At 43.5% G+C, this 10,380-nt stretch overlaps 1 protein-coding gene across 1 annotated transcript; it reads left to right on the top strand.

Annotated features, from left to right (window-relative positions):
* The first annotated feature begins 2,126 nt into the window (after window positions 1-2,126).
* On the top strand, window positions 2,127-4,002 carry foxl2l (forkhead box L2-like). Its single transcript, XM_041858010.1, has one exon. The coding sequence runs from the start codon at window positions 2,182-2,184 to the stop codon at window positions 3,070-3,072; it is 891 nt and encodes a 296-aa protein (XP_041713944.1). The 5' UTR covers window positions 2,127-2,181; the 3' UTR covers window positions 3,073-4,002.
* The last annotated feature ends 6,378 nt before the right edge of the window (window positions 4,003-10,380 follow it).

The following is a 10,380-nucleotide window of genomic DNA, read 5'->3' as shown; positions in this document are numbered from 1 at the left end:
TAGACAGCAAGGAAGAGAAAGAAATCAAAGAGCTCATAGACAAGGGGCCCGTCAAAGAGGTGGACATCAGAGAGCGGGAGGCAGACGGCAGTGAAGTGTTGTGTCTAATGAAGTCCGGGCCATCGTCATTGACCATGTGGTAAACAGAGGCCTTACCATGGCAGAGGCTGCCAGATTAGTTCACCCCAATGTGAAAAGATCAACTGTCAATTTGATCATGAGAACATTTCGCCAAGAAAACTGGTAAGTCTGCAGGATATGCACTATGCTTTACCATTTACAGTAAATTACATATTGTAATGCATGTAAATTCTCAACATGTTACAGTATAATCTATTGACAGTATACTCTGTTCTACCCTCAATTGACAGAAGACCCCATGGTGGTGGCCGTGGCCGTGTGCTGACAGACCAGCAGGAGTGGATAGTGGTGGAAATGGTGAGGGCCAGGAATGACATACGGCCATTGAGGAGAACAATGACCCCTTTGCCAATGTGGCATCCATCAGCCTACCAACAATTGCCTGCCTTTTCAAGAGGCACCAGGCATCTATGAAACACATTTACCCGGTTCCTTTTGAGAGAAACAAAGACCGGGTGAAACAACTGCAGGCCGAGTATGTTCAGGTACAGCACTATATACTGTATTACTGTTACTATTTGATGCACATGCTACTTCACAATATCATATTGGAACTATACTATAAAAATAACTATCCAAAATATATTCTTAGAGGGTGATGGTGCTTGATGCTGCTGTGAACCATCACAAGTATATCTTTGTTGATGAATCGGGCTTCAAATTGGCCAAAATTCAGCACCATGGGAGGAACCTCATTGGCCAACGGGCGACCGTCCAAGTGCCTGGACAACGTGGGGGAAACATCTCCATATGCGCAGCTATCTCTGAAGATGGTGTGGTAGGACAGGCCATTACTTGGATCCTACAACGCTGCACACCTCATTGTGTTTTTCAATTAAATTGAGCAGGCCTGTCAAGGTGAAGGGGTCACCTATGTCATTGTGTGGGACAATGTCAGGTTCCACCATGCATCCCCGAATCGTGACCCTATACCTGCCCCCCTACTCTCCTTTCCTCAAACCTAATGAGGATTTTTTTTCAGCTTGTGAGCAGATATGGTGTCACGTCACCAATGGCTTTTACAATGTTCTGTCATTAAATAGTCCAGAAAATACTTCTTGCAGGTCTGGATGGAATGGAAATGTCTGTATGAATAAATACAGAAAAATAATACAGGTAGAGGTGTGTGGGTGCATGCATGCCTGTGTGTGCGCATATGCGGGTGTGTGTGTCAAAATGTGTACGCGCTATTCATGGTGAACTGTAGATTGCACTGTGTGGGTAAAAGAGAATTTCCATGTTGCAATAGTACAGTGTCAGTAATCTATCATTTAATCAATTTACTGAAAATATTGTCATATTTGGTGTTGACATAATATTATGTTATATAGCTATAAAGCTTTTGTCTTAATTGTGCTTAAACCATTTATTTATATTTTAAAATTTCTTCTTTTTCTAATCAAAATGTGAAATTGGTGGCCACAACTAAATGTATGATGTGAAATGTTAATGGACTATTAGTATTTGTCGTTGACATATATAAATGACATAAATTGATTAATCTAATTTAGGTATCGTGGTGGAAATTTATGGTGGAAATATTTTAAATGAGGTTGTCTGGCCTGCATCATGTAGCGGGTTGGTAGCATATGTGTCTATCTTGGGATAAAAGTGCGGGTGTCATTGTAGGTCAAATAGTTCATATAATAGCTTGCAGTAAGAGAAAAGTCAGATCACTTATCCATGCTTATCTTGACACATCAGTTGAACGCGCGCACACAATCTATAGTTCACCTTGTTCTATGCGTTTCAAAGGGCTTAATATTATTGTAAAACTTCACGTATATCGATAAACAGCCAGACAACATGTCTGTGACCTCCTTTTCAACCTAAACAAATAACTGTTGACCCTAAAGAACCCAGCAACAGTGTGGGAAAAGCGGCAATATGAAAGGGTGTCCCAGCCAGGGCAGACATCCCTATGGGAGGGTTTTAAAACAGTAGCCGAATGCGCGGCTCACCTGTGAACACTATTGTCAAAAACTTTTCCGGTGTGGTCGGACACGGCAGCACCTAAACAGAGGAAGACTGCATGATACGATGGACAAAGACGACTTTCACGATGAGCAACAATTGGACATATTGAACTTGGCCTTGACCGAGGACGAGTCGGTTAAGGGAAAGGGCTCCGCAGACAGCACAGACAGCGTAGCGGAGGGTGTGGACGAGACTGACAAGGCCAGAGTGGGTCAGCCGGAGAAGCCCCCATACTCTTACGTCGCCCTCATTGCCATGGCCATCAAGGAGAGCCGAGAACAGAGGCTGACCCTTAGCGGAATTTATCAGTTCATCATCTCAAAATTTCCCTACTACGAGAAAAATAAGAAGGGGTGGCAGAACAGCATTCGGCATAACCTCAGTCTCAACGAGTGCTTTCTCAAAGTGCCCAGGGAGGGTGGAGGTGACAGAAAAGGGAATTTCTGGACTTTGGATCCTGCATTTGACAACATGTTCGAAAAAGGCAACTACAGACGCCGAAGAAGGGTGAGGAGACCCTACAGACCTGGCACCGTTCCTTACATACCGGGGACCACCTGCATGGACTATCCGGAGCCCTTCTACTTGCAACAGAAACCTGTCTATGTACAGGCGCCTTTTGTCAGTAACCCCTGGACCCTCTCCCAGCCAAACTCACCCCAGGCCACCTCATACAGCTACCCACAGTCGCAGCCCATCAACGGACAAGTGCACTCAGTGTCCCCAAATGGATACGCCAGCTCCCCTGTGACCTACTACCACAACCATCAGTTCCACGCCACCTACAGTGCTTACCACCGACATGCGTCCGTCCTGGTGCCACATAACGGATGCCCCTGCGGTGGTATGACCCAGCCTTTGAGCCCCAGCGGTGGCTCGAATTCCCAAGCGAGCTACCCCCAATTCTCCTTTTCCAGACAACCAGAAATGGCACTTGCGCACTCATTTGAGTAGAAATGTTGGACTCAGGTTGGCGAGCATTTGAACGCCTGTTTTTCAGCTGTCATTCATAAAAGAAAATAGCCAATGAGTGTAAATATAGACAGCTTGTTGTTTTGATATGTGATAAGAGTTTTTATAACTTATCAACGAAATACGCTTTTTGGCCCAAAAAATATGGCAATCCGCTGAGTTGTGTTAAGATGTTCATGCTATTCAAATGTGCATTTACAGTGTCCATTAGGTGGGAACATTGGACATTAAATGTGGACATTCATGTATTCTGCTGTCCAGAGGGTGACATGGCCTATGTAGACAGACCTATTCTTCTCCAAATAATTGAGTCCATTTCAAAGAAAATGTATCATGCTTCTTTGTTACAGGTAGGCTATTAGGCCTATAGGTGTTTGTTGTTAATGTTATGCATTTTCGGTTTTCTAGTGTAGGCCTATACACTATTTTTTATATTCCCGGTATAAAAGTTTAATAAATTATTATTATTATTGAAGTTTTCCTCAGGATTTTCAACTCGAGGCATTTGGATTCGTTATAAATTAATTGAATGTGGAATGTGTGGTATCCAACATCTTCGTTTATTTCAATAAAATGTTGTTTTTTAAATCAATATTGCCTCATCTATTTTGGGTTGCACAAACACAATCTTTATCTCCAGTATGTAGGCCTATGATCCGATGTTTTTCAAGCATGACTGGGATAAGTTTGATCAAGATATTAGAATGGGGAAAGAGTCCAATTGATTGATTTGCTAACAAAATATTGTAGCATACTGTTTAAAATCATGTGTTCTCTTCTTGCCAAATTGCAGGCCTATTATTTTAATTCATGGAGATGTTCGATTAACCTGTAGGCCTATTGACTAACCATGGTTTCAAATAAGCAAATATTTCACGTGCATTGAATGTGTGTTTAATCTATCCAAATACCAGAGGTCTGGCTATGCATTGGCCTAAAGGCACTGTTTCAATTCTTGGAGTTAGCCTAAATGTCGTATTGGATAGCCTATAATTGGCAATGTTGAGTCACCATCAAATAAATATATCAATTTCACAATGTGTCATTTAACTGTTCATTGGCCTATAAATGCTTATATTGTATTGGTTGATAGCCAATAGGAATTGATCATCTTGACTAGTGACACGCAAATCCTGACATCATGCAAGAACGTTGGAATTGCGAATACTAGACCTACCCGAGGTTATAATTCTGCCCGATTGATCTGATTACTATGAAACTGTGTGTGTGTGTGTGTGTGTGTGTGTGTGCCGCGCACTAGGCCCACCTGTGCCATAAAACCCGGGCCTCTTGGCAGAAGACAGACAATAGCATGGAATAGAATTATACTCATTGTGAATGGAGATTATCAAATTTGTGCATATAGTGCCACCATGTGGTCAATTTGAAACATATTTATTGTGTGGATAAAGCATGGGGACAGTCTCCAGCACATCACAGTATTAAAGTATTCTGCCTTCAAATGCTCCTTGGAATCTATATTCCTGTTGGTGAAGTCGTCATAGACAAGCTACAGCTAGGCTTATATTTTAGCCAATATGTAGTATAGTCCAAGTAAAAACATGTGTCCTTCCCCCTACAGGGAACACACATTTTCTTCTGGAACACATAGCTTCAAAATCTTCTTATGATTCTTATGATCTTCTAGAAGTTCTAACAGTTTAAAATCTGTTCAATGGTCATTATTTATATAGTATATATAGGCCTACCCATTTATTCTTCAACAATTTATAACTGACTCGTGTGCTCTGGCCTCCTCCTACCCCATAATAACACACAACATATGTTTTTATTACTTAATTGTTAACAAATAACAATTTTTAACAAACAAAGTATAGCTTCTGTTTAAAACTATCATGTGGCTCTCAAACTGTCAGTCCTTGCATCTAGTGGGCTGTCTATGAATTTGAGAGAGGTTACATTTTCCCAACCCAATCCCCATACAGCAAAATAATGGCGGGGCCTATACCAGTATATTTTTTTTCAACCAGTCCCAGGTAGCTTTAATCAACCAAATGCAGCTTTCTCATATAGATCTTTGTGTCTTCACATTTGCAATCTAAAAATACAGTTATTTATTAGGCTTACATTAATTCAAGCTTTTGTTCATTAGACCATGCAGGGTTTCCCAAACTCGGTTGCTCCCCCCCCCATCCAGAGCAATTAGGGTTAAGTGCCTTGCTCAAGGGCACGTTGACAGATTTTAACCTCTAGGCTACCTACCCACCTGAAAAGGTGAAGATATAGAGCCACCCCAGATTTGGACCCTGAGGAGCGTGGCTGCCATTTTTCAAAATGTGACCCGTTCTAGGAAGCTAGGCGTATGTCGCACGTCACTACTTCACAGGAGAGGCATTTGAACATCTTAATTTTTTTATTTTTTGGCAGTAATGCCTTCTGGAACATGTGAACTTTCATGTGCATTAATAGCAAACTTATATTCCATCTGTAAATATGAATACAATTGTTAAATTACGAGCATAGTTGGTTTAGCCATGGAAAAAGACAGGAACCTTCCCGCTAGCCATTCCTCTCAATCTTAAATAAACATGCCCCATTCAAAAAATACAGAACTAAGAACCGATATAGCCCCTGGTTCTCCTCAGACTTGACTGCCCTTGACCAGCACAAAAACATCCTGTGGCGTACAGCATTAGCATCAAATAGCCCCCGCGATATGCAACTTTTCAGGGAAGTTAGGAACCAATATACACAAGCAGTCAGGAAAGCAAAGGCTAACTTTTTCAAACAGAAATTTGCATCCTGTAGCACTAACTCCAAAAAGTTTTGGGACACTGTAAAGTCCATGGAGAATAAGAGCACTTCCTCCCAGCTGCCCACTGCACTGAGGCTAGGAAACACTATCACCACCGATAAATCTACAATAATCGAGAATTTCAACAAGCATTTTGCTACAGCTGGCCATGCTTTCCATCTGGCTACCACTAACCCGGCCACCAACTCTGCACCCTCTGCTGCAACTTGCCCATGCCCCCCCCGCTTCTCCTTCACACAAATTCAGACAGCTGATGTTTTGAAAGCGCTGCAAAATCTGGACCCCTACAAATCAGCTGGGCTAGACAATCTGGACCCTTTCTTTCTAAAACTAGCCGCCGAAATTGTCGCTACCCCTATTACTAGTCTGTTCAACCTCTCTTTCATAACGTCTGAGATCCCCAGAGATTGGAAAGCTGCCGCGGTCATCCCCCTCTTCAAAGGGGGTGACACTCTAGATCCAAATTGCTACAGACCTATATCCATCCTGCCCTGCCTTTCGAAAGTATTCGAAAGCCAAGTTAACAAACAGATAATTGACCATTTCGAATACCACCGTACCTTCTCCGCTATGCAATCCGGTTTCCGAGCTGGTCACGGGTGCACTTCAGCCACGCTCAAGGTCCTAAACGATATTATAACCGCGATTGATAATAGACAGTACTGTGCAGCCGTCTTCATCGACCTGGCCAAGGCTTTCGACTCTGTCAACCACCGCATTCTTATTGGCAGACTAAATAGCCTTGCTTTCTCAAATGACTGCCTCGCCTGGTTCACCAACTACTTCTCAGATAGAGTTCAGTGTGTCAAATCGGAGGGCCTGTTGTCTGGACCTATGGCAGTCTCTATGGGGGTGCCACAGGGTTCAATTCTTGGGCCGACACTTTTCTCCGTGTATATCAATGATGTCGCTCTTGCTGCTGGTGACTCTCAGATCCACCTCTACGCAGACGACACCATTTTGTATACATCTGGCCCTTCATTGGACACTGTGTTAACAAACCTCCAAACGAGCTTCAATGCCATACAACAATCCTTCAGTAGCCTCCAACTGCTCTTAAACACTAGTAAAACTAAATGCATGCTTTTCAATCGAACGCTGCTGGCACCCGCCCACCCGACTAGAATCACCACTCTCGACGGGTCTGACCTAGAGTATGTGGACAACTACAAATACCTAGGTGTCTGGTTAGACTGTAAACTCAACTTCCAGACTCACATAAATAATCTCCAATCCAAAGTTAAATCTAGAATCGGCTTCCTATTTCGCAACAAAGCCTCCTTCACTCATGCTGCCAAACATGCCCTCGTAAAACTGACTATCCTACCGATCCTTGACTTCGGCGATGTCATTTACAAAATAGCCTCCAACACTCTACTCAGCAAATTGGATGTAGTCTATCACAGTGCCATCCGTTTTGTCTCCAAAGCCCCATACACTACCCACCACTGTGACCTGTACGCTCTTGTTGGCTGGTCCTCACTACATGTTCGTCGTCAAACCCACTGGCTCCAGGCCATCTATAAATCACTGCTAGGCAAATCCCCGCCTTATCTTAGCTCATTGGTCACCATAGCAGCACCCACCCGTAGTCTGCGCTCCAGCAGGTATATCTCACTGGTCATTCCCAAAGCCAACACCTCCTTTGGCCGCCATTCCTTCCAGTTCTCTGCTGCCAATGACTGGAACAAATTGCAAAAATCTCTGAAGCTGGAGACTCTTATCTCCCTCAATAACTTTAAGCATCAGTTGTCAGAGCACCTTACCGATCACTGCACCTGTACACAGCCCATCTGAAATTAGCCAACCCAACTACCTCATCCCTATATTGTTATTTATTTTGCTCATTTGCACCCCAGTATCTCTATTTGCACATAATCTCTTGCACATCTAGCATTCCAGTGTTAATACTATTGTAATTATTCTGCACTATAGCCTATTTATTGCCTTACCTCCATAACTTGCTACATTTGCACACACTGTATATATATTTTCTGTTGTATTTCTGACTTTATGTTTTTTACCCCATATGTAACTCTGTGTTGTTGTTTTATTGCACTACTATGCTTTATCTTGGCCAGGTCGCAGTTGTAAACGAGAACCTGTTCTCAACTGGCTTACCTGGTTAAATAAAGGTGAAATAAATAAAATAAATAAAAAAGCCATGATTGGCTGAGATAATGGATGGGCTGGACATAATGGGAGATGAGTTTGGATTGGTCTGCCATGTAGCATGCTTCTGTCTATAACGTGAGCTGCTCAGTATGTGTTGATAATCCTTTCTAACATGTATTTTTTGAAAGATATAACGTTAGCCATCGAGAACTAAAAAAGGTTAGCTACTTTTCTCAACATCATTGATGCCCTGAATTTAGCAGGCGCTATCGACAGATCAGTTACTTTCTGCACACGCCACGGTCAGTGTGAACCGGAGTGACTTGACACAATGCTGCCCAAACAAGATGTAGCTACAAACAAAACGAATTTGCATTGCTAGTTATAGCCTAATGTTAGCTAGCTAGCTAACATTGAACCTAGTTGGTTAGCTTTAGCTACCTGCAGATTCATACTACAGCTATTACAATCAGTTTGTATTGGTAAGGTTAGTAGTGTGAGTTCAGATTATGCCTGTTAATTGTTTAGCTAGCTAGGAACCCAGACAGCACACATACACTACCCGTCAAAAGTTTTAAAACACCTACTCATTCAAGGGTTTTTCTTTATTTTTACTATTTTCTACATTGTAGTATAATAGTGAAGATATCAAAACAATGAACTAACACATACAGTGGCTTGCAAAAGTATTCAACCCCCTTGGAATTCAAATCAAATTTAATGTGCCACATGCGCTGAATACAACAGGTGTAGACATTACCGTGAAATGCTTACTTACAGCCTTTAACCAAAAATGCATTTATTTTTTAATAAAAAAGTAAAATAAAACAACAACAACAACAACAAAAAAGTGTTGAGAAAAAAAGAGCAGAAGTAAAATAAAATAACAGTAGGGAGGCTATATACAGGGGGGTACCGGTGCAGAGTCAATGTGCCGGGGCACCGGCTAGTTGAGGTAGTTGAGGTAATATGTACATGTGGGTAGAGTTAAAGTGACTATGCATAAATAATTAACAGCGTAGCAGCAGCATAAAAATATGGGGTGGGGGTGGGGGGGCAGTGCAAATAGTCCGGGTAGCCATGATTAGCTGTTCAGGAGACTTATGGCTTGGGGGTAGAAGCTGTTGAGAAGCCTTTTGGACCTAGACTTGGCGCTCCGGTACCGCTTGCCGTGCGGTAGCAGAGAGAACAGTCTATGACTAGTGTGGCTGGAGTCTTTGACAATTTTGAGGGCCTTCCTCTGACACCGCCTGGTATAGAGGTCCTGGATGGCAGGAAGCTTGGTCCCAGTGATGTACTGGGCCGTACGCACTACCCTCTGTAGTGCCTTGCGGTCGGAGGCCGAGCAGTTGCCATACCAGGCGGTGATGCAACCAGTCAGGATGCTCTTGATGGTGCAGCTGTATAACTTTTTGAGGATCTGAGGATTCATGCCAAATCTTTTCAGTCTCCTGAGGGGGAATAGGCTTTGTCGTGCCCTCTTGACGACTGTCTTGGTGTGTTTGGACCATGATAGTTTGTTGGTGATGTGGACACCAAGGAACTTGAAGCTCTCAACCTGTTCCACTACAGCCCCGTCGATGAGAATGGGGGTGTGCTCGGTCCTCTTCTTTTTCCTGTAGTCCACAATCATCTCCTTTGTCTTTGTCATGTTGAGGGAGAGGTTGTTATCCTGGCACCACACGGCCAGGTCTCTGACCTCCTCCCTATAGGCTGTCTCATCGTTGTCGGTGATCAGGCCTACCACTGTTGTGTCGTTGGCAAACTTAATGATGGTGTTGGAGTCGTGCCTGGCCATGCAGTCATGGGTGAACAGGGAGTACAGGAGGGGACTGAGCACGCACCCCTGAGGGGCCCCCGTGTTGAGGATCAGCGTGGCAGATGTGTTGTTACCTACCCTTACCACCTGGGTGCGGCCCGTCAGGAAGTCCAGGATCCAGTTGCAGAGGGAGGTGTTTAGTCCCAGGATCCTTAGCTTAGTGATGAGCTTTGAGGGCACTATGGTGTTGAACGCTGAGCTGTAGTCAGTGAATAGCATTCTTACGTAGGTGTTCCTCTTGTCCAGGTGGGAAAGGGTAGTGTGGAGTGCAATAGAGATTGCATCATTTGTGGATCTGTTGGGGCGGTATGCAAATTGGAGTGGGTCTAGGGTTTCTGGGATAATGGTGTTGATGTGAGCCATGACCAGCCTTTCAAAGCACTTCATGGCTACAGACATCAGTGCTACGGTTCGGTAGTCATTTAGGCAGGTTATCTTAGTGTCCTTGGGCACGGGGACTATGGTGGTCTGCTTGAAACATGTTGGTACTACAGACAGGGAGAGGTTGAAAATACGTCCTGGTAATCCGTCTGGCCCTGCGGCCTTGTGAATGTTGATTTAAAGGTCTTACTTACATTGG

This window comes from Coregonus clupeaformis, chromosome 30 (genome assembly GCF_020615455.1).
Source record: "Coregonus clupeaformis isolate EN_2021a chromosome 30, ASM2061545v1, whole genome shotgun sequence".
Classification (NCBI taxonomy): domain Eukaryota; kingdom Metazoa; phylum Chordata; class Actinopteri; order Salmoniformes; family Salmonidae; genus Coregonus; species Coregonus clupeaformis.
This window is presented reverse-complemented; position numbering and strand designations above follow the sequence as displayed.